The 23,611-nt window shown below is 48.4% G+C and overlaps 2 protein-coding genes across 9 annotated transcripts in view; one reads left to right on the top strand and one right to left on the bottom strand.

The window, feature by feature from the left end:
* Positions 1–137: 137 nt before the first annotated feature.
* On the bottom strand, positions 138–12,712 carry RETSAT (retinol saturase). 2 transcript variants are annotated; one of them, XM_004029535.4, is made up of 11 exons: positions 12,383–12,712; positions 9,718–9,900; positions 8,818–9,059; positions 8,078–8,279; positions 7,423–7,620; positions 4,008–4,127; positions 2,627–2,765; positions 2,280–2,389; positions 2,040–2,206; positions 1,680–1,839; positions 138–1,422 (listed from the first exon to the last, which is right to left on the bottom strand). In XM_004029535.4, the coding sequence occupies exons 1-11, from the start codon at positions 12,552–12,554 to the stop codon at positions 1,283–1,285; spliced, it is 1,833 nt and encodes a 610-aa protein (XP_004029584.2). In that variant the 5' UTR covers positions 12,555–12,712; the 3' UTR covers positions 138–1,282. The 2 variants fall into 2 exon arrangements, with proteins under 2 accessions (XP_004029584.2, XP_063551808.1); XM_063695738.1 differs by having other exon boundaries at positions 138–1,839.
* Positions 12,713–12,734: 22 nt separating this feature from the next.
* ELMOD3 (ELMO domain containing 3) overlaps positions 12,735–23,611 on the top strand; it is a 35,662-nt gene continuing 24,785 nt past the window's right edge. For 2 of the 7 annotated variants that reach the window (XM_063695740.1, XM_063695739.1), the window contains exons 1-6: positions 12,770–12,876; positions 13,122–13,216; positions 13,601–13,644; positions 15,034–15,322; positions 20,245–20,319; positions 21,156–21,225. In XM_063695740.1, the coding sequence (XP_063551810.1) occupies positions 15,269–15,322; positions 20,245–20,319; positions 21,156–21,225 (199 nt within the window). In that variant the 5' untranslated portion in view covers positions 12,770–12,876; positions 13,122–13,216; positions 13,601–13,644; positions 15,034–15,268. The other 5 variants (XM_004029540.5, XM_019020851.4, XM_019020853.4 and 2 more) reach the window with 4 other exon arrangements.

The raw sequence follows: 23,611 nt of genomic DNA, 5'->3' as shown, positions 1-23,611 counted from the left end.
TTATAATTCCTTAATTTTATTTTTTTAAAGCTTATTTTGGTGTTATTCAGTATATAGTGTTTTACTGAGCTTCTGCAAATGCCATCGCAATAATAGTTTTGTTTTCTTGAACAAAAAACCATAATAAATTTCAAATGTTAAAGCAATGGAATCAATAAATTTATTAATGTTACATTAACACGAACTACAAAGAGACCTTTCGTATGTCTGATACCAAAGACATAACTGAAAAGTCATTTTTCCAAACCTTGAGCTTGCATTCACCTACCTGTCTAACCCTCACATGTGCTAATTAACTGCAAATGCCATTTCTGGGCTTCACACACATTCCGTGGCTTTCCCTTTTCTGATGTGACTTCCCTCCCTTACCCGACACCTCCCTGCGCTGTCCCCTGCTGTGCCCTTGCCTGGAATGCCCTGCAGCCTGCTTCAGCCCAGCAAAGTATTCATCTTACCAGTCCATGCCCTGACTCCTGATGTCACCCTTCCCTGCATCACCCTTCCCTGTGTATTTGGTGGATAAGGCTTGATTGAGGCTCAGGTACTGAGTCCCTGCTGGCACATTGAGAACCAGATGCCACCCCGATGATAAGGAAGACAGACCCGGGACTTCCATATGAATTGGATATGATCATCTGACATGCACCCTACTAACTGATGGATCCTGCTGCTACCCCAAAGCTCCAGAACCACACTGGCCAGACACAGGCATTTCCTGTCCCCTGAAGAGCCACTGAACCCAGCACAAAAGAGATCTAGAGCTCTCCGAACCTACGGAATGGCAACCAAAACCATGCCCAGGTTTTGAGTTAAGCCTCATTAGTCTCCCTTTTCCCTTGACAGTGTAGAACTGTGCAGCGTAGCACTAAGTGAATGAGAGCAGAAGCCTCAGGACAGAACTGAACCCACCAGCTTGAGCTGACAACACTGCCAGGGGTTCTGTCCACAGATGGAATATTCGCTTTGATCACTGAGTTAGGAGGCATGGGTGAGGGATGCAGAGCGCCGCTCGTCATGAGACATCAAGCTATCCAAGTCAATATCCTATTAGTAGGGATGGCATGTTATAAAAGGCGTAAAGCTCTCACCTGCCCCAGCTGGAAGCAGTGATTCCATTGCCCCAGATTCGGAATTTTGATTTAAACTAGGCCTCTCTTCAGGCATCAGAACCAAATAAGAGTGGTTTATATGTGCAAGGAACTAATGCAGAAAGACATTATGGGTAAGTCAAGGGAGATGCCCCAGCCATTGGGCAAATTCCTCTGACTCCTCCCTGATGGAACTAATTCTTTTTCTTCTGTGCCCGGATCCTAGAATCAAGATTCTTAAGGTCTGAGTACAAATTCCGCTTCAGGATGGCGCTGCTGCACAGCAGGGCACCTTGCAGGGCCCCGACCAGCCCACAGGTGAAGATATCCTGGCCTAGGAGGCAAGAGCAGAGGCCCCTGAGCGTGCACCCAGGCAGGCCCAGGGGAGGGTGGGGCCTTGGTGCTCTTCCCTCCACATGAGGGCCACCCAGAGCTGGCTCCAATCAGACAGGGGCCACAGCCTGCCCAGGCAGCCCTCCTCAGGGGATGGGAGGCTGCAGGGGACATCAGGGCCTGAGAACAGGAACAGAGGACATTGGGCGACAGGGGCCCAGGGTCTCAGGTCCTGACAACATGGGGCAGTGAGTATACCTGTCAGATAGAGGTTGGGGATGGGGCTCTGGGCCCTCAAGGAGGCCATCACACAAGGGTGCAGGCGGCCCAGGTCATGGTCAGCCCCGTAGCAGGCACCTCGGGGAGAAGCCAGATAGAACTGGTTGGTGAGTGGGGATCCTGCAGTCACACTCTCCACCTGAGGGCACAAAGGGTGGGGCAGGCGTGTGAGATCCTGGCTCCCCTCCCTCTTCCACTCTTTCCCATTCGCTGACTCCAGGGATGGGTGCCCTGTCCTTCCCTGGGGCTCATGTCTTGGGGCCTGATTCCCCTGTCTCAAGGAAAGGGCAGAAACGGCACCGTGAGGTTCGTCACCACCCCAAATACTTTACCCCCTACCTTCCCCTCCAGCTGTGGGAACAGTTTCAGGACCACTGACATAGAGGCTTCCACAAAGGAGTTTTTGAAGGTCTCATAGTCACTGCCCCGCTTTCCCTTCAGCTCCGCCTGCCACTCCTCAAACCACTCGTAGGCAGTGGGTATGAGTATGATCATGGTGGACCGGCCTGGGGATCAGAGCTGATATTACTACTGCCCGGCCCCTCCCTCCACCCCCTCACCCGGGACGTGCAGCCCCACCTGGGAATCGGTCCTCCCAGGTCGGATCCTTGGCTGATGGGAAAGCGAAGAAGAGAAGAGGGATGTGTTCCGCAGCCTCTTCCCTGGGCATGGAGACGTAGCGCTCCATCCTGCATGTGACAAGAGTGTGGTGCGATCTCCAGGTTTTTGTCCTCAAAACCCCAGAACCACTGCAAGGACTGCTCATCCCTAGGGACTCCCCACAGGGGTGAAGCTGAGCCACAGCCTTGGCGTGACAAACTTCCAGGAGCAAATTAGAAATTGCCCACTTCCTCCCATTCCATAACCTCTGCTCATTCTCTGAGTCAAGCAGGGAGGCACGGGCCACACACACACGTGCGCCTTACGCCTGGTCCATGTCCGTGTCATAGTAAACATAGTAGTTGGTGGACGGCAGATGCAGGTCTTCCTTGGTGCCTCGCAGGCAGATGAAAACAGAGGTCATGCCTAAGCCGGGCCGCACCGTCCCCAGTTGCTGCTTCACACCTGCCAAGGGGAGTGGTTGGTGCCTCTGTGGACTATGGCCGGAGACGGCCACTCCTTGCTCCCAGGAGAGCCTTGGGGTGCCAGCTCTGGCACCTGCCTGAGGCATGCCGGGCCCCTGGCCACTCTGCTTCCTTCATTTAACTAAATATTTTTGAGGCCTTCAGATCGTGTTCAGGAGGAAAATTCATAGACAAGGGAAAATTGTAACCAGACAGTGAGGCAGGGCGGGAGGGACAGATGACTCTAGCAGGGCTGCCTGGCCAGGACAGTGTCAGTTCCCAGAGGTCCTGGGACAGGGGAGAAGGGAGGTCAGGGTCACAGAGAGAAAGGTAGGAAGTAGCAAAGGCAGAGTCTGCCTGTGCACCATGCCCGACCTCCCTGCTCTGCCCCTGGGCCATCTCTGCCTCACCCCTTCAGCTCCTGAGAGTCTGAGAGAGGGGAGGCCGAGCAGGCTGCAGGCTCAGCCACACAGGGTGAAGGAAGGAGAGGCTGGCGCTGGTGAAACCACCCTATGCCCTGGAGACAATCACAACTGCCTTGCCACCCAGTCCCCACGAGGAAAGCCAGGACCTCGCTTTACCCCCCCAGCCCGCTCTGCTGTCCCCTTCCCCAGCTCCTCAGGGAGCAGCTCCCGGGCCCACCCTCTGGGGTCAGGGCTCCTTCCCCTGCTCTCTAGCTCCTGCACCAGTCAAGGTTTCCGCCACACCATATCCGGAGCTACTCCGTGCTCTCCAGCTCCCGCCCCATCCTCAGTCCTTCATCTGGGCCCCTCTCTCTCACCCCTGCTGGGTTACTGGTACCCTCTTCCCAGCGGCCTCCCTTCCTCAGATCCAGTTACATGAAGGTGGCGGGACCTCTTAGCTGCGTTGGCTCGGCGGCTCTGCTCCCTGTGGGCTGCCTGCTCTCCTGCTTCTCTTCCTGAGGCCTCTTCTCTGGAAGCCCCCTCAGCCCAGAAGGGTGGGAGGAGCGGAGCTTTCAAATCAGACCAGCTACTCTGCTCAGCCCTGCCCCTTTCAGCTGAGTGGCCTCAGGACTGTAATTAATCTGTATGGGCCTCAGTTTCCCCAACATTAAATGCTAAGGTTAGGATGATGTTAGAGGTAGCGTTCTCACCTTGTTGCTTAAGGACAATCAGAGGGCCGGCCAAGAAGAGGAGAAGCATGACCCACACAGAGCAAGTTGGCTCCAGAAGGGGACACATTGGGGAACCTGCAAGAGGGGCAGTGCAGACCCGCCTTTTACCTGGCAGGCAGCGGGCATTCCCCGGCAGTAGGTGTTCATAGGTGTTGAACAGTCCTGCGTTGGAGACCACGATGGGGCAATGGATGTTCACCAGCTCATGCCCCTTCTTCACACTGACACCTGCAGGCACAAGAGCTTGGCTGAGGGTCTGTGAGCTCTGGGATGAAGAGGAAGGCCCACGGCCCCCATGGATCTCTCTCTGCCTGTGCCCATTTCTCAGACCTTGGAGTCCAGCTACCTAGACTCAGGCAGGGCAGGCCCCTGGGAAAATGCACAGTGAGTGAATATCTTCAGGTGCTTTCACACTATACTACAACTGCTTGGGCTTACTTTCCCTAGCTCTGTACCCACCTGTGTGTGTGTATGTTTGTGTGTACTCTGTGTTTGAGCCAAATCCCAGACAAAGCTCAAGGGCTAAAGACCTTCCACTGGAAATCCAGGCCCTTTTCTCTGCTGCCAGAGTTGTTTCCAAATACTCTTTAATACCCTCCAATCGGGGCTAGGCACAGTGGCTCATGCCTGTACTCCCAGCGCTTTGGGAGTCTGAGGTAAGAGGACTGATTGCTTGTGTACAGGAGTTCAAGACTAGCCTGCGCGACATAGTGAGACCCTGTCTCTATAGAAAAAAAAAATTTTAATTAAGCTGTATGGAGTTGTGTACACCTGTAGTCCTATCTCCTCAGCCAGAGGAATGGGTTCAGCCCAGGAGTTAAACGCTACAGTGAGCTATGATGACACTACTGCACTCTAGCCTGGGCAAAAGAGTGAGACTGTGTATCTAAAAAAAATGAATGAATGAATGAATGAATAAAATAAAAATAAAACCCTGCAATGATGCCTCATCCTGGATAAGAGAACCTCCAAAATCTTACAGCAGCCTGTGCAATGTGGTCCCTTCTGTGTGTCCAGCTCCATCCATCTCTGGTCACTCTCACTAAACTCCCACTAAACTATTAGGCAGAACCAATATCAAACAGCTGAGAGTCAACCATTTCTTACCTACAAAAATAGCAGTTTCTTATTGTTCAACCTAATACTTCTGGATGCCTGAAAACACTCAGCTCTTTCATATCTCCACACCTTTGCACATGCTGCTTCCCCTTCCTGGAATATTCTCCAACCTCATCTGCTTGCTAGCTTCATCTCACCCTTTATTACTCAGCTCCAACACCTGTGCCTCCAGGAGGTTTCCCCTGTTCCACCGTGCTGTCTGTTATCCCCATCCTTAGCACACGCCTCCAGATGGCAAGTAAATGAATGCTTTTTCTTTTTTAAGATGAAGCCTCGCTCCGTTGCCCAGGCTGGAGTGCAGTGGTGCGATCTCAGCTCACTGCAACCTCCGCCTCCCAGGTTCAAGCGATTCTCCTGTCCTGGCCTCCAAGTAGCTAGGATTACAGGCTCCCAGCACCGTGCCTGGCTAATTTTGGTATTTTTAGTAAAGACAGGGTTTCACCATATTGGCCAGGCTGGTCTCGAACTCCTGACCTTGTGATCCACCCACCTCGGCCTCCCAAAGTGCTGGGATTACAGGTGTGAGCCACTGCACCTGGCCCTGGCTAATTTTTGTATTTTTAGTAAAGACAGGGTTTCACTATGTTGGCCAGGCTGGTCTCCAACTCCCAACCTCAGGTGATCTGTCTGCCTTGGCCACCCAAAATGCTGGGATTACAGGCATGAGCCACTGCGCCCAGCCTCTTTTATCTCTATCTTTTATTACCTAGCACTTGAAAAACAAACAAATATATCTGGATTGTATTTAACTCAACTGATACCTTGCTTCCTGGACCCCTTTCAGCTGAAAGGAGAACTTGTTCATGGACATCAGAGAAAACCTTGCCCAACCGACAGCCACCTCTCTCTTACCACCCGGTAACTTATCAGTCTCTTCTACTAATGGATTCTCTCAGATCACTGATGGCCTTTTCTCCTTGATTTTTCATTTTGCACTGGGCCCCCCACTTATCACCTCCTTGAAAGGTTCCTCTGATAAATGCATGTCTACATCAGCCCAGTTTTTCCCAGGCCTCTTTTTGTCTGCTTCCCTGGCTTCTTTAAGCACCCATTAGTCATAGATGGCCTATTCTGTTTAACAGAGTCCTTCTTGCACAGACCCTCTATTCCAAGAGTTCATTTATACTGGGATTCTGAGTCCCTATGAGGGTTACAGCATCAACCTGAGCCAGGGTAATAAGGTTCTGGGCCCCACTTTACAGATAGAGGCAGGGAACCTTGCTGGCCTCCATACTACCCTGTGGAATCCAAGGTTACTCATTCATTCTATTGGCCACTGAACAGCATTTATTGAGCCTCTAATATGTGCTAAGATTTATAGATACAAAGATAAAAGACAGTCTCCACACTCAAGAAGACAGTCGGCTGGTCTCGGTGCCTCACGCCTGTAATCCCAGCACTTTGGGAGGCCAAGGCGGGCGGATCACAAGATCAGGAGATCGAGACCATCCTGGCTAACACATGGTGAAACCCCGTCTCTACTAAAAATACAAAAAATTAGCTGGGCGTGGTGGCGGGCACCTGTAGTCTCAGCTACTCGGGAGGCTGAGGCGGGAGAATGGCATGAACCCAGGAGGCGGAGCTTGCAGTGAGCCGAGATCACACCACTGGACTCCAGCCTGGGCAACAGAGCGAGACTCCAACTCAAAAAAAAAAAAAAAAAAAAAAAAAAAGAAGACAGTCATAGATTACTGGGTAAATAATTTTATCTATTAAATAAATAAATAAATACTGTTCTTTGGGGACCATGCAATCCTTTATTTTTCTTTCCTTTTCTTTTCTTTTTGAGATGGCATCTCGCTCTGTCGCCCAGGCTGGAGTGCGGTGGCGTGATCTCAGCTCACTGCAACCTCTATCTCCTGGGTTCAAGCAATTCTTCCACTTCAGCCTCCCAAGTAGCTGGGACTATAGGTGCGTGCCACCATGCCCAGGTAATTTTTGTATTTTTAGTAGAGATGGAGTTTCACCGTATTGGCCAGGCTGGTCTCGAACTCCTGACCTTGTGAGCTGCCCGCCTCGGCCTCCCAAAGTGCTGGGATTACAGGCGTGAGCCACCATGCCCGGCCATATTTTTGTGTTTTTTTTTTTTTTAAAGAGACAGGGTTTAACCATGTTGCCCAGGCTGATCTCAAATTCCTGAGCTCAAGTGATCCTCCCATCTCAGCCTCCCAAAGTGCTGGGGTTACAGGCGTGGACCACTATGCCCGGCCAATCCTTTATCTTTCCTGCTTCCTTTTTATTTCTGGACTAATCACTATCCCTGGACCCTGCTCTGGGGCAGATTCTCACCTTTAGCCTCCATGAGGAGGTCAGTTCTCCTACTCCTTCCGGTCTCAGGGAGACCCCAGGTCTCGCCCACACCAACCCAGGGACCCAGAAGGGCAGGGCGGGGCAGAGCTCTCACCACAGGCTTTCCCAGCTGAGTCCAGCAACACACTCTGCACAGTGGCCTTTGTAAGGACAGCGCCCCCAGCCCGCTGAATCACAGGGATGGTGTGGAAGGCAATTTCACTGGAACCCCCTCGGGGATAATAGCCTCCTTTCATGTAGTGGTTGACCAGCAGGGCATGCATGGAAAAGGCACTGTGGCTGGGGGTGACACCTGCAGAAGGAAGGAAGGGTGGTGAGCAGGCAAGAGCAGGCACCAGCACCATTCAGAAAGGAACATGGAATTCTGTGAGATAACACACAGCCCAGTCTATCCGAGGAACCACATGTTCCTCAGGGTCCAAGGCAGCCAGAGAGCCTTTCCATCTAGACATGGGGTACCTTAGAGATCTTGGCGCCAGTAGGAATACCCTCCCTGCAAACTGCCATGCTGCCAAGACCAAGAAGGACAGTGTTGCTTGAATTGAAAAATCATCCAAGGCATGGATGAACAGAATTTTGACCAAGGAGTCCAGCAGGTGGCCAGACTTCTCATCCACAAGCTCCAGAGGGCCTGGGGTTTACACTGCTCCATATCAGTCAGCCAGGCAGCGTTGAGAAGAAAGATTGAGAGATGAGAGGGCAGCCCTTCGTCCTCCAGAAGCTGCCCAGAGCCCAGGCCCAGTACCCACCGTAAGTGGGGAAGATGTAGCTGAGTACTGCCTGGAGCTCAGAGGAGGCCCCCAGCTGCTGCAGGACCTCAGCAAGGCTCTGGGTGGATGCTTGAAGGAATGGAGAGAAACGAGTCAGCAGCCCACACCTGTCGAGGAGCTGAACCACGGGCAATGGGAGGAATTTCAACAGGATGGCATGAGGGGCTCCACTGGATACCACCTGGGGGAGTGAATGAGGACAGCAGGCCTCACCTCTAGAACTGCTGTGACAGAACTGCTATCCTCATAGCCTGGACCAGCCCAAGAATCCAGCAACACTTACCCCTGACTGAACTTTGCTGAATTTGAATATTTTTAAAAAATCTATACTCTGTGAATTTTTCCCATCCTACACTCGGATGAGTCCTTTTTTTGCTTTTAATTTTCCTGCTCAAATTCCTTTTCAAAAATCCCAATCTGGTCTCGGATGCAGTAAAAAGGAGTAGTGATCTGATGTCATGGAAGCCAGCCTAGTCAGGGAGGAGAGCAGGGCATCCCCAGAGGCCAGGGTGACAGCAGCAGCCGTGGAGCCAAGGCTCCAGAGAGAGAGAGACGGAGAACTGGATGGACTTGGGTGGAGGCTGAGCTAAGAACAGATATGACTCTTCCTCCCTTCCTGCCTCCCCCACTGCACTCTCCACCCCCAGTGCCTCCACTAATAATAAAGAAAGCCAGCATTATCGAGAACAAATTCTGGGTCCTCAGCATGTCCATGTTACCTTAACCAGCTTTATATACTTGTCAATGATAGCTTCCTCCTGTGGAAACTTCTCCTTGAGGCCCTGAATGTAGGCTTTCTCTCCACTGTACATGGGGTACTCCTTTCGGCCATTGGGCCCTTCCAGTACCATGATGTCAAAAGGAGAGGACAGGGGAGCCCAGTCCAGCTGCCCTTCAGTGATCTGGTCCAAGATAAAACGGCCAATGCTGCCCTCTTCCATACGCCCAATGTAATGGATTCCTGTTGGGAGATGGAAAAACAAGGTAGTAAAGGGATACGGGGATTGAGCCCTGGAAAGGTGGCTGAGGAAGCGAGGTGGAAGAGGTTATCTGGCCTGGCCAAGTTCACGCCCAGAGTGAGCTGCTCACCCTGTCTGTAGGGAGGTGTCACAGCAGAAACCACCAGATCCCTGCCCGATTCAACTCCCAGTAGCTATGCTATCACATAAGAAAAGTGCCCAGAGGCTGGGCACGGTGGCTCACACCCGTAATCCCAACACTTTGGGAGGCAGAGGGAGGTGGATCACTTGAGGTCAGGAGTTCGAGACCAGCCTGGCCAACATGGAGAAACCCCATCTCTACTAAAATACAAAAAAATTAGCGGGGTGTGGTGGCCCACTTGGTGGGATTACTGAGTGTAATCCCAGCCACTCGGGAGACTGAGGCATGAGAATCATGAACTCAGGAGGTAGAGGTTACAGTAAGCTGGGATCACACCACTGTGCTCCAGCCTGGGTGACGAAGTGAGACTCTGTCTGAAACAAACAAAGAAAAAAAGTACCCAGAGAGAAGATGGCACTTCCAAAACAACAGAAATGCTCAGTATCACCCCACAAGGGCTGCTCCAAGCCTCTTCAACATACAGCCATGCTCCCAACCCTTTTCCACTCAAGCCTTACCTGTGTCAAATTCAAGGCCATTCTTTCCAAAGGTATGACAGCAGCCCCCTGCCTTGGTATGTTGTTCCAGCACCAGGACTCGCTTGCCAGCTTTAGCTAGAATTGCAGCTGCAGCCAGGCCCCCAAAGCCACTGCCAATTACCACCACATCCAGCTTCTCCGGCACTCGGTTGGCTGAAAAAGCTACAGCAGAAGGGCCAGAGGGTGGGTTTCTCAGGCAGGGGCAGGGAAATAGCAAAGATAGGGAAACCAAAGAAGACTTCTCTAGCTTCTACAGTGCAAGAAACCTCTAGAGCAGTTTGGCACAGAACTCTTGACTAACATGTTTCAAACATTTTACCTGGGAATACTCAGAACCAGCCAGGCAGATTTGGGGTTTTGGTTATTTGTTTTTTGAGACAAGGTCTCACTATGGCCCAGGATGAAGTGCAGTGATGTGATCACAGCTCACTGCAGCCTTGAACTCCTGGCCTCAAGCAATCCTCCTGCCTCTGGTTCCCGAGTAGCTGGGACTACAGGTGCATGCCACCATGCCGAGCCATTTTATTTTTATTTTTATTTTTATTTTTATGTATTTATTTATTTTTTAAGACGGAGTCTCACTCTGTCACCCAGGCTGGAGTGCAGTGGCGCAATCTCCACTTACTGCAAGCTCCGCCTCCTGGGTTCACATCATTCTCCTGCCTCAGCCTCCCGAGTAGCTGGGACTACAGGTGCCCACCACCAGGCCCGGCTACTTTTTTTTTTTTTAATATTTTTTAGTAGAGATGGGGTTTCACCATGTTAGCCAGGATGGTCTCGATCTCCTGACCTCGTGATCCGCCTGCCTCAGCCTCCCAAAGTGCTGGGATTACAGGCATGAGCCACCACGCCCCGCCTATTTTATATTTTATAGAGCCAAAGTCTTGCTATGTTGCCCAGGCTGATCTTGAACTCCTGGCCTCAAGTGATCCACCCACCTCGGCCTCCCAAATTGCTGGGATTACAGGCATGAGCCAACATACCAGCCCACAAGCCGGGTTTCTTTGGAAGATGCAGGGTCTGCAAGCAATAGTGGAATAGCTGGGTCTTATGGTGGCTCTTCCAGGTCCTGATGAAAAGGCTTGGGCAGGACAGAACTGCTCAGAGGCTGCAGCTCTGAGAAATCACAGCACCAGCCCCTCCCATAGGGAAGGTCTGGGGGCAGTGCTGAGGGAGGCAGCACCTTCTCAGAAGACAAAACTGGATAGCAAGTGGTGCTATATGGGTACTTCCGACACAAGATCTGTTCTTTAACAATCACTGGCAAAGAACTGAGATCTGGGATGTTTCAAGATACAAGAGAACTTGGCAAACTGCTTATTTTTTTTAATGTTTTTAGAGAGATCAATAGTAAAAAAAAATTTCACATGTAAGTATATAAGATAAATACATGAAACAAGTGTCACAATGCAATACTTAGTGGAACTATGTATAATGCACTCTGATATTTTCTATTCTACTGCATTCCAAAATACTAGTTGTGGCCGGGCGTGATGGCTCACGCCTGTAATCCCAACACTTTGGGAGGCCGAGGTGGGCGGATCGCTTCAGGCCAGGAGTTCGAGAGCCTTGACAACATGGTGAAACCCTGTCTCTACTAAAAATACAAAAATTAGCTGGGCATGCCCACTACTCGGGAGGCTGAGGCACGATAATCACTTGAACCCAGGAGGCGGAAGTTGCGGTGAGTGGAGATCGCGCCACTGCACTCCAGCATGGGCAATAGAGCGAGACTCTGTTTCAATAAATAAATAAATAATGCCAGTTGCAACTCACTAAATTGATTTCATAGCCCACTAATAGATCACAATCCGGTTTGAAAAGCAGTTAAGCTAGTCATCTCATTTTTAGACCAGCCCAGGTAGGTGCTAATGGTTATGCAGCAAATTAGTGACAGAGTCCAAGCTAAAACTCAGTTCTCAGAAGTACAGATGATTAGTCCTTCCACTTAAAACAGTACTGTTTCCGATTGTGTAGCAAGATATGACACGGAGAATTCTAAAATTTACAAGTGAGAGGGACTCCGTAGATCAAACAGGTGATCCATTATTTTTTAAAGCAGCAGAACTCTTTAAACTCTAGAAGCAACCACAAAATATGTTTTAAAGACGAGAGTGGAGAGCAGGCTCTGAGCCTGAGGCGCCTTGTTGAACCTCTGCCAAAGTTTCAGAACTAGGGTTCAATCCTTACGATTTGGGACCATGCAAAGCCTGTTAAATCACCGGACGGGCAAAACGCAATTTCCTACGCATTTCTGTGCTGCTCCCCCACACCCCTGAGCTCGCATGGGAGGGTAGGTGAAAAAGTTAAGGTCGTGGAACCAAGTGGAGGAATGAGTCACGGGGATTATCAGTTCCACGAGCCACGGGGATTACAAGTGGCAGGGCGGGTGCCAAGACCTTGCAAACCAAGGACAATGACCACACCCTTGGGACTACTATTCCCGGGGCCTACTAGGGCAAAGGCTATCGACAGTGTCGCACACTAAAGCGGGGCTCCTCCACGTGCAAGGAAGCCCTCCTAGTACTTTACATATGGGGAAACTAAGGCCCACGTCTGGTAGCGGCTGCCTTGGCAAAATGAGAACCCAAATCTGTGAGAAAGCCTCGAGTGCAGCCCCGGACCCCAGGGTCCCTCCTGCTACCTTGTTTGAGAACCTTCTTCCTGGCCTCCTTGTCAGTTACCAGGGGCGCTGGTGGCCGTTTGACATCTTCGGAGAAAGGATTCGGGGAGCTGCCAGAGAATAGTCCCAAGTAAACTTTGCAGAGGACGGCCAGCAGCAGCACGGCCAGGAGCAGCACCAGCGGAAGCCACATCACGCCGGCGTCGGGTCGGGTAAATGGGACCGCTCCGACTGCGCTCAGCCTCTAGGACTGTGGCTCCGCCCGGGCTAGTTCGCTCTCCAGTCAGGAGGCGGAGGCAGCTTTGAGCACTGATTGACCAGCCAGCCAGCGAAGAGCCAACTCTCAGGTGATGATTGACCCTCCCGGCTCTCCGTACTTCTTTTGGGTTTCCATTGCCTACTAGGAAATGTAGTTCTAGGGGCCAGGGGAGCCGGCACGGAAGCGGCTGTGCGCATGAGCAGATGAGGCCTAGCCGAGGCGGCGGGACCCCCAAGTTTGGAAAGCTCTGTTAACGGTGAGAACGCGTTAACACTTGCCAAGGGGAGTGGTTGGTGCCTGTGCGGAGCTAGCAGCCGGCCTGAGGAGGGAGGGAGAATGTGATCGGTGGAAATTATCACTATGGGGTGAGACAAGGCCGAGAGTTGTAAGACTGAAAGAGAATCCCGACTGGGAGACAGGAGTCCTGAGTTCTGGTCCTGGCTTTGCCCTGGACTCGCTGCCTTGAGGTGTTAAATTGCTTTCCTCGTCTTACGCCTCCAGGCTATGCGAAAGTTCTGTCCAAAGGCTGCTCACAGCCCCTGTCTGACTGGGTGTCATGATGAATTGAGCTCTCTGTTACCTGCGCATCACAACCGGTGAGCGTCTGTCTCTGTGCCCCTCAAAGTGGCCCATAGTTTTGTCCTGGGGGCCCGCCTGGGACGGAGTCCTCTATGGCGGGTCCCTAATGACACCCCATCCGTGGGGAACCTGGGGGACGGGGAGCCGCCCATAGACAAGCACGGTGAAAGGATCAGCGAAGGGCCCATCTAATTTAAATTCCTATGCAGAGAGTCTAACCTCCAGCAAGCAGTTGAAGAATCATACCCCCTCCTTGCCTAAAGAAGGTGCATAATGAATACTTGATTGGAGAAGGATCCATTTTTACAGGAAGGCCGTTTCCTTAGGTCCAACTATCAGGAATTTGCCTTTGAGTACTTCCTTGTTTAACGGAATTGTTGCTCTTTTCTTCTCTGCTACAGATAGTAACTGCCCCTACTGAAGGCCCCAGCAGTGCTCTAGCCAGGTGTGGAAAGCTGGTCACGATTCTATGCTACTTGGTTCATTTTCTACACAGCAACAGAAAAGCCCTCCTGAGATTGCTATTACCATACCCGCCTGTCACCTTGCCAAGGCTGGCCAATGTGTGTTTTGTCATAGGCTGTCATGGAGGCCATGATGGAGGAAAAGGAAAGGGGAGGCAGATGTTGAGGCCCCAGAGGCCACAGTGAGAGCAGTTTAGTTCCTGGGGTGCCAGGACTAAGGGGGCATTGCCCTGTCCCCAGGATTACAGTGAGCCACATGTCAAGCCCAAGAGCCAGGAGGTATTCTTCCTCTCAGTGTTAATAATCAAAGCATCCTGACGCCAGCAGCCAGTTTTTATGGAATCCTGATCATTATTACCACAGTGGAGGGCTGACCTCATAGAGAGGCTACCCTCCTTCCTTAGTCACCCAAACTTGTGAACTATGATTGTCAGTTGTGTGTGGGCCATCTGCCCACTTAGGATGCAATTTTTGATGTGACAGACATTCCGGATGTCCAATTCCCCTGTGATGAGGTATGAGCCTTGTCCAGCCCTTTTCCTGAGGGAAGCAATGTCAGATGAAAGACTTAGAATTGCCCAAACTGGCTAGCCAGCTGCCACATGCACGGTATTGGTGATAACTGAGAAAGGTTAGAACATCATGTTGCATTTTGAATTTCTACCATTGTTGGAACCAGGTCTAGTATTATAAGCCCCTGACCCAACCTGTGTGTGAGGCCTAAACAAAGCCTGAGCACTTCAGCTAAGACAACCCACCAAAGTGACACCTTTAGCCTCACACCTTTGATAAGCTGGCCCAGGTCCCAGTAACTCCATTGTCGGAAACAGACCCCATCCCTTCTAGTGGTGCTGCTGCCTTTTGGACACAGAATCCAGCTCACAGTCCCCTGTGTGGTCCCCTTTTTGCCATCCTGTGGCTTGGGTAGTAAGAGGTAAGCATTTGGCTGAGGCAACTTGTTCATTCAGAATAAATTCACAGCTGCTTAAATTTTGTCAACAGGCCGAGCGTGTTGGCTCATGCCTGTAATCCCAGCACTTTGGAAGGCCGAGGCAGGCGGATCACGAGGTCAGGAGTTCGAGACCAGCCTAACCAACATAGTGAAACCCCATCTCTACTAAAAATACAAAAATTAGCAGGGTGTGGTGGCGCACGCCTGTAATTCCAGCTACTCGGGAGACTGGGACAGGAGAATCGCTTGAACCCAGGAGGCAGAGGTTGCAGTGAGCCGAGATCGCACGGCTGCACTCCAGCCTGGGCAACAGGGCAAGACTCCAACTCAAAAAAAAAAAAAAAAAATTGTCAACAGAGGCATAACTGAATGGTGAAACCAGTTTTCTTTTTCAATTTCTTTTTTTTCTTTTGTGCAGAGCTGAGGCTTCGAAGACCTCAGAGGACTTCTCTCAGCACTCACAGAAACCTCCTACACCCTCGGATGGCACAAAGGGACTGTTTTCTTACTCTTAGTCTGAGTGACTGCCAAGAAGGAAGGCAGAGGTAGAGCAACTGGATCTCTGGCTCTCCACATAGCTTCTGATCTCAGACCTTACTAAAACGCTTTCTGGGCCCAAGGACAAAGCTCACATGAACAAATGATTTTGAGTCATGAATGAAAAATCTTGTTCTTTCCATAGTAAAGAAGAATTAAGAGATGGACAGGTAAGCATGCACTCTTATTTGGGAAAGATGGTGTTGGTTTGAGATATATCATTAAGTATAGTAAGAATATATTAAGAGAATATTTGGAAAAATTTAGAAACCCTCATTATAGTTCTCTTTGTTCTATAAGAAGGAGCTTCTGTTCACCTCAGGGTCAATTGCTTTTCCTAATAGCTTGTTTTGTAAGTGAGTTATGAGATTTTTGTTTTCTTTTTGCTTGGGTAGTGGGGAGAATTTCATTGAGGAATCACCCAAGAAATCTGCATTTCATTGATTTGGATCATTTACCTTACTAGCCTCTTCCCTGTGAAACGCTTGCTTTGGCCTGATCATCCTCAGGACTCAGTTCAATGTGATATGTCTTTGTATGAGCCGGGCAGCTAACCCTACATGCCTTACCTTTCACACTACTTTGCCCACCCAAAAATGGTCTTAAATGGAGGCTGTGGGATTCAGTGGCCAGACTGGGACAAAGCCTTTGCTTTGGGTCTCCAGAAAGATTTTCTTCATTGTAGTAATATGCGAACTGTTCCAAAGAGGGAAGTCTTTGGACACTGGAGGGGACTGAATTGGAGAAGGAAAGGAAGGATGAAATGAATCTCAGGTACACAGATGCCTGCAGGAAGTTGTTCAGCACAATGAATCACCAAATATTTTAGAGATAAAATTTCAACAAAAATTTGAGACAAATATTTTGTGCTTAGTACTGTGCCAATGGGTGTGAAACATATAAAAGAAATATAAGAGCCTGGAGGCAGTGGCTCACGCCTGTAATCCCAACACTTTGGGAGGCTGAGGTGGGCAGATCACTTGAGGTCGGAAGTTGGAGACCAGCCTGGCTAACATGATGAAACCCTGTCTTTACTAAAAATACAAAATTATCTGGGCATGGTGGTGCATGCCTGTAATCCCAGCTACTCAGGAAGCTGAGGCAAGAGAATCGCTTGAACCCAGGAGGCGAAGGTTGCAGTGAGCTGGGATCACACCATTGCACTCCAGCCTGGGTGACCAAGTGAGACTCTGTCTCCAAAAAAAAAGAGAAAAGAAATATAAGAGAAGGTCCTTATACAGGCCTTTTGCAGAGGAACTTTTGCTGCATACAAGGGTTACTGGACTTAGAGGTGTGAGACAGCATTGTAGCCCCAGCTAGTAAGGTAGGTTGCCTTGAGTAGGTGGAACTGACCTTGATCAGAGAAGAGGGTGGAGGTGTATTCTGGAGGAAAACTACATGAACGAAGGGATGGAAGTGAGAAGAGGGATCTGCAGCAGGTGTGTTGATTGCATTACAGTGGGAAATAAATGCTTAGCCATCATGAGCTCCGTTACCAGGGAGCTTGGTCAGCTGTGAGGTGTTTTGGCCTCCATCCTTGCATCTGGAACATGAAGAAATGAAAGTTGTGTTTAATGAGCATTAGTTGGAAAGGAAAAAAAAAAAGCAGAAGGATTAGAGTAACAGGATGATCTGGGATTCCAGGGCCTTGGCATAATACATTCACATGGTTCAAAATCCAAAAAGTACAGAACAATATACGTATTGTGAAGAAACCACCTTCCACCCTTGTCCCCCCAGCCACTCAGTTTTTCTACTGGAGACAAAGCTACTGCTTCCTTGGGTATAACTGTGAAAATGGTCTCTGCAGAGACAAGCAAATGTGCTTATGTACTTTTAAAAAATAAAATGGTAAAATAGTGTATAGACTCTGTCCTTTGCTTTTTCACTTAATACATCATGGAGATTGTCCCATATTGCCTGTAAAGTAAAGCACTTTCTCATTTGTCTTTATGGCCATATAGTATCTCACTGAGTGAATGTGCTTTTATTTATGTAAATCAGCCCATTAATGAACATTTAGGTTTTTCCAGCCTTTCGCTATTATAAACAGTGTGACAAAGAATCACACTATAAATGTAAACATGTCAGTTTTGCACATGGATGAATATATCTGTTAGATAAATTACTAGAATGCAGTATCAGGCCCTGCATGTACAAAACATGTATGATTTCATTAGGTACTATCAAGCTGTAGAGGTGGTAACAGTTTACTCTCCAGTGTGTTATGCACTCTGGCCAATGTACATGTTATCAGACTTTTTGATCTTTGATAATCTGACTAATGAAACACAGTAGTTTTACATGACTCTTTTTTTTTTTTTTTTTTTTGGAGATGGAGTCTTGCTCTGTTGCCCAGGCTGGAGTGCAATGACGCGATCTTGGCTCACTGCACCCTCCGCCTCCCAGGTTCAAGTGATTCTCCTGCCTCAGCCTTTCGAGTAGCTGGGATCACAGGTGCGCACCACCATGCCCGGTGTGCTAAAAATACAAAAAAAATACTTTTTTGTATTTTTAGTAGAAACAGGGTTTCACCATGTTGGCCAGGCTGGTCTTGAACTCCAGACCTCAGGTGATCCACCCACCACAGCCTCCCAAAGTGCTGAGATTACAGGTGTGAGCCACGGCGCCTGGTGACATTTTTTTGTTTTGTTTTGTTTTGTTTTGTTTTAATGAATGAGGTTGAACATTTGTTCATATGTTTAAAACCAATTTGTGATTGTTCAGGATGGCTCGTGTCTGTAATCCCAACACTTTGGGATGTCAAGGTGGCTTGAGCCCAGGAATTTGAGACCAGCCTGGGCAACCATATGTAGACCCCATGGCTACATGGGCATGGTGGTGTGCACCTGTGGTCCCAGCTACTTAGAATGCTGAGGTGGGAGAATCCCTTGAGCCAAGAAGTGAGTGAGCCATGATCGTGCCACTATGCCCCAAGTGGGGCAACAGAGCGAGACTCTATCTCAAAAAAACCCACATGGAGAAACCCCGTCTCTACTAAAAATACTCTACTAAAAATTAGCAGGGCGTGGTGGCGCATGCCTGTAATCCCAGCTACTCAGAAGTCTGAGGCAGGAGAATCACTTGAACCCGGGAGGCGTAGGTTGAGGTGAGCCGAGATTGCACCATTGCACTCCAGCCTGGGCAACAAGAGCAAAACTCCATCTCAAAAAAAAAAAAAAAAAAAAAAAAAAAGCCACCATTTCAGTTACCTTTTGTGTAAACCATCTATATCCTTTTTCTAATGTTTCCACTGGGTTGGTTTTTCTTTTTTTTTTTGAGATGGAGTCTCACTCTGTTGCCCAGGCTGGAGTGCAGTGGCATAATCTCATCTCGCTGCAACTTCCACCTCCCAGGTTGAAGCCATTCTCGTGCCTCAGCCACCTGAGTAGCCGAGATTACAGGCATGTGCCACTACATCCGGCTAATTTTTGTACTTTTTAGTAGACATTGGGTTTCACCATGTTGGCCAGGCTGGTCTTGAACTCCTGACCTCAAGAGATCCTCCTGCCTTGGTCTCCCAAAGTGCTGGGATTACAGGCGTGGGCCACCACGCCCGGCTGGTTTTTCTTTTTTGCCTTAATGATTTTTTTTTTCTCTGAGATTAAACTTAATTAAAGTTACTTTTCCAGAAAATTCAGTAAATATGGTAACGTAGGAACAAACTTAGGCTCATAAGCCCTTTAAATTTTTACATAATCTTTAATGATGTTGATCAGGAAATTCTTTCACTGGTAGAATTACTTCTCCATTCTCCAGAATTGTATCATCTGGGAATATTCTGGGCTTCTTTTCAATGGTGCCATATGGTTTTTTTTAGATACATCATACTTCTTGGTGCTCTATATGTTCAGAGAAACTTCTCTAGTAACAAACTATAGAAATGATGATTTTTTATTTTTTAAACAGTAGAGACAGGGTCTCCCCATGTTGCCCAGGCTGCTCTCGAACTCCTGGGCTCAAGCAATCCTCCTGCCTCAGCTTCCCAAAGTGCTGGGATTGTAGCTGTGAGCCACCACACCTGGTGACTTTTAGGATTTTAAAAGAACACATTGAAAAATTAGCTCTGTATCTGTGAAATGAGTTACAAACAATTAGCCGAGTATTTTGGTCGGTTTTTTGTTTTTAATCTGTAGCAGGGGATAGGTTTGGCTGAGCAGAAAGGCCATAGGAAACTGCTTCACTAAACTTCGCTCACTCAGAACCCTCAGACTTTCAAAGAGCCAGGAAATCGGTATAAAATTTTTGAGATAACATTAACTAAGCTTTTTGCAGTTTTTCCTAGGACCAGATTAAACAGAAGTTTTCCTTTACAGTATTCATTATGGTTGGTATCTCCAGAGTTCATCCTTTTTTTGTGGTACTGGGAAAAGTTGCAACATTTACCTTTGCAGGGACATGGATGGAGCTGGAGGCCATTATCTTTAGCAAACTAACACAGAACAGAAATCCAAATACCACATATCCTCACTTATAAGTGGGAGCTAAGTGATGAGAACACATGGACACATAGAAGGGAACAACACACACTGAGACCTATTGGAAAGTGGAGGGTTGGCCAGGCCCGGTGGCTGACGCCTGTAATCTCAGCACTTTGGGAGGCTGAGGTGGGTGGATCATGAGGTCAGGAGATCGAGACCATCCTGGCTAACACGGTGAAACCCCGTCTCTACTAAAAACACAAAAAAAATTAGTCGGGCCTGGTGGCGGGCACCTGTAGTCCCAGCTACTCGGAAGGCTGAGGCAGGAGAATGGCGTGAACCTGGGAGGTGGAGCTTGCAGTGAGCCGAGATCGTGCCACTGCACTCCAGCCTGGGTGACAGAGTGAGACTCCGTCTCAAAAAAAAAAAAAAAAAAGTGGAGGGTGGGAGGAGGGAGAGGATCAGGAAAAATAACTAGTGGGTACTAGGTCAAATGCCTGGCTGATGAAATAACATGTACAACAAACCCCTGTGACCCAAGTTTCCCTATGTAACAAACCTGCACATGTACCCCTGAACTTAAAAGTTAAAAAAAAAAAGTATGACATTTAAACTGTTATCTTTGGGGGATTAATATGTGCCTGGGAGATTGACCCTTGTCTGTTTTACAGGGCGAAAGATTGTCTGCTGGATATTCTCCATCATATGACAAGGACAAGAGTGTTCTGGCTTTCAGAGGAATCCCTGTATGTATCACCCACAACTTGGTACCTTCTGCCAGGGCTTTTGTTGTGTGTTACTGTGTGGTGCCAGAACTGTGCTAGGCACTGGGGACACAAGGGTGGCATAGACCTTAGCTTCCAAGAGCTCACACTTGAGGGGAGTGAGGGGAGGGTGTATGGAACACAAACATACAAAACAACTTCTATTTAATAAGATAATTGCCATAATGAAGCAGGCTATAAAACGCAGAGAGAATACCAAAGGCACACCACAGTCTGAAATGAGTGTATGAATTTTTGTTTATTTACATTCAAGGTGGACATACACTTGTCCCCAACATCACCCAAGTTCCACATCATAGTTGAAGTTTTCCAGGTACCTCAATTTAAAATGGACTTCAAGGCCAGTAAGTGGCTCATGCCTGTAATCCCAGCACTTTGGGAGGCTGAGGCAGGCGGATCACTTGAGGTCAGGAGTTCAAGACCAGCCTGGCCAACACAGTGAAACTCCATCTCTACTAAAAATACAAAACTAGCTGGGTGTGGTGATGCACACCTGTAGTCTCAGCTACTTGGGAGGCTGAAGTAGGAGGATCACTTGAGCCCAGGAGGTGGAGGTTGCAGTGAGCCAAGATCAGGCCACTGCACTCCAGCCTGGGCAACAGAGTGAGGCTCCGTCTCAAAAAATAAATAAATAAAAAGTAAAAGAAAATAAAACTGACTTCAGTCAACCCATCAGGACACACTAGGTCCTTTTGGCCTCCAGTGTCAAGGACATTCAGTACAGTGGGTGGGAAGCGTTTGTGTTTATGGGGGTATGTGGATTCTATCCTCAAGCTAAAGGTCAGCTGCCTCTACAGATCTCAGAGTTGAAGAACCATGGCATTCTCCAGGCTCTGACCACAGAAGCTAATGAATGGGAGCCACATGGTAAGGTTCCCTTCAGGGCCCTTGGAGTCTGGGTGGGACCCAAGTCAGACCTTCCCATGCATCTGCTGTTCATCATTTGAATTTCTCTCACTCCTTGTCTTTCAGAATTTTGTAGATGTATCATTCCTTGGGGAAAAATAGAATCAACACTGAATTAGGAATCAAAAGACCAGAGTTCTGATCTTCCTCTGCTAGTGATTTACTGTGTGCCTCTGGGCAAGCCATATGATCTCTAATATTAGTACCTCCCTTATCCTCAAAGGGATGTTAGGAAAATGAGACACCATATAGGAAAAGCCTTTGAAAAGTTATTCTACTTCATCTGCTTTGCAAGGCGCTTCCCCATACTATATTTAAAGTTCACTCTACTTGCCAAGTGATTACGGAGAAAGGTACACTCCAGCCTGGCCAACATGGTGAAACCCCATTGTATTAGTCCGTTTTCATGCTGTTGATAAAGGCATACACCCAAGACTGGGAAGAAAAAGAGGTTTAATGGACTTACATTTCCACATACCTGGGTAGGCCTCACAAACATGGTGGAAGGCAAGGAGGAGCAAGTCACATCTCACATGGATGGTGGCAGGCAAAGAGAGAGCTTGTGCAGGGAAACTCCTGTTTTTAAAACCATCAGATCTTGTGAGACTTATTCACTATTATGAGAACAGCACAGCAGAGACTGGCCCCCATGATTCAATTATGTCCCACTAGGTCCCTCCCACAGCACATGGGAATTATGGGACTTAAAAGATGAGATTTAGGTGGGGACACAGAGCAAAACCACATCACCGTCTCTACTAAAAATATTTTAAAAATTAGCCAGGTGTAGTGGTGTGTGCCTGTAATTCCAGCTACTCTGGAGGCTGAGGCACAAGAATTGCATGAACCCAGGAGGTGGAGGTTGCAGTGAACCGAGATTGTACCACTGCACCCATACCTGGCCACTAGAAATATGAACTTTTAAAAAAATACTCTTTTTTTTTTTTGTTAGGGACAGGGCCTTGCTTTGTCCCCCAGGCTGGAGTGCAGTGGTGCAATCATAGAATTTGTGGGTTCAAGCAGTCTTCCCACCTCAGCCTCCTGAGTAATTGTGTACCACCAGGCATAACTAATTTTTTTTTTAAGAGACAGGTTCGCCAGGCACAGTGGCTCACGCCTGTAACCCCAGCACTTTGGGAGGCTGAAGCGGGCAAATCACGAGGTCAGGAGTTCAAGACCAGCCTGACCAACATGGTTAAACCCCGTCTCTACTAAAAATACAAAAATTAGCTGGGCATGGTGGTGCACGCCTGTAATCCCAGCTACTCAGCAGGCTGAGGCAGGTGAATCACTTGAACCTGGGAGGCAGAGGTTGCAGTGAGCCGAGATCATGCCACTGTACTGCACCCTGGCAGCAAAGCAAGACTCCATCTCAAAAAAAAAAAAAAGAGACAGGTTCTTGCTGTGTTGCTCAGGCTGATCCTCACCTTATCCTCCTGAGTATCTGGGAATATAGGTGTGAGCTTCTATGTGCAGCTAAAAAATATTCTAATATAGGAACATCATTTGGACATCTGTGAAGTTTCTTTTAATGGAATTTTATCTTTATGGTGATAAACCCAGCATTAATACATTAATAATTTTTACTTTAAATACATACATACATATATATATATATATATTTTTTTTTTTTTTTTTCTTTCCAGAGACAGGGTCTCACTCTGTTGTCCAGGCTGAAGTATAGTGATGTGATTGTAGCTCACTCCAGCCTTGAACTCCTGGGCTCCAGCTGGGACTACAGGTGTGCACTACCATGCCTAGCTAATTTTTAAAAAATTTTAGGTGGAGACGGTCTCATTATGTTGCCCAGGCTGGTCTCAAACTCCTGCCTCAAATGATCCTTCCACTTTGGCCTCTCAAAGTGCTGGGATTACAGGCATGGTGGCATGTGCCTATATCTCTGGCTAACTTTAAAAAAAAAAAAAGTAAAAAATAAATGTAGGCTGGGCACGGTGGCCCACGCCTGTAATCCCAGCACTTTGGGAAGCTGAGGCGGGCGGATCACAAGGTCAGGAGTTCTCTACCAAAAATACAAAAATTAGCCAGGAGAATCGCTTGAACCCGGGAGGCGGAGGTTGTAGTGAACCGAGATCGCACCACTGCACTCCAGCCTGGGCGACAGAGCGAGACTTCTTCTCAAAAAAATATACATATAATAAATAAATAAAAATAAATGTAAAATAGAATTAATAAATAAGCTGACTCAATTGGCAGTGCTCTTGACTATATGAGTAAGTGGAAGAGAGCTGAAATAAAGGAGACAATTATAAAAAGGAAAAAAGATAAAGAACCTAATTAACGTGAGCTATGTTAATTATCCTGAATATTTATCCTTTGCCCCCGTGTT

The sequence above is a fragment of the Gorilla gorilla genome, chromosome 12, assembly GCF_029281585.2.
Source record: "Gorilla gorilla gorilla isolate KB3781 chromosome 12, NHGRI_mGorGor1-v2.1_pri, whole genome shotgun sequence".
NCBI classification, from domain to species: domain Eukaryota; kingdom Metazoa; phylum Chordata; class Mammalia; order Primates; family Hominidae; genus Gorilla; species Gorilla gorilla.
Note: the sequence above shows the minus strand (reverse complement) of the source record. Positions and strands in the feature narration are given on the sequence as shown.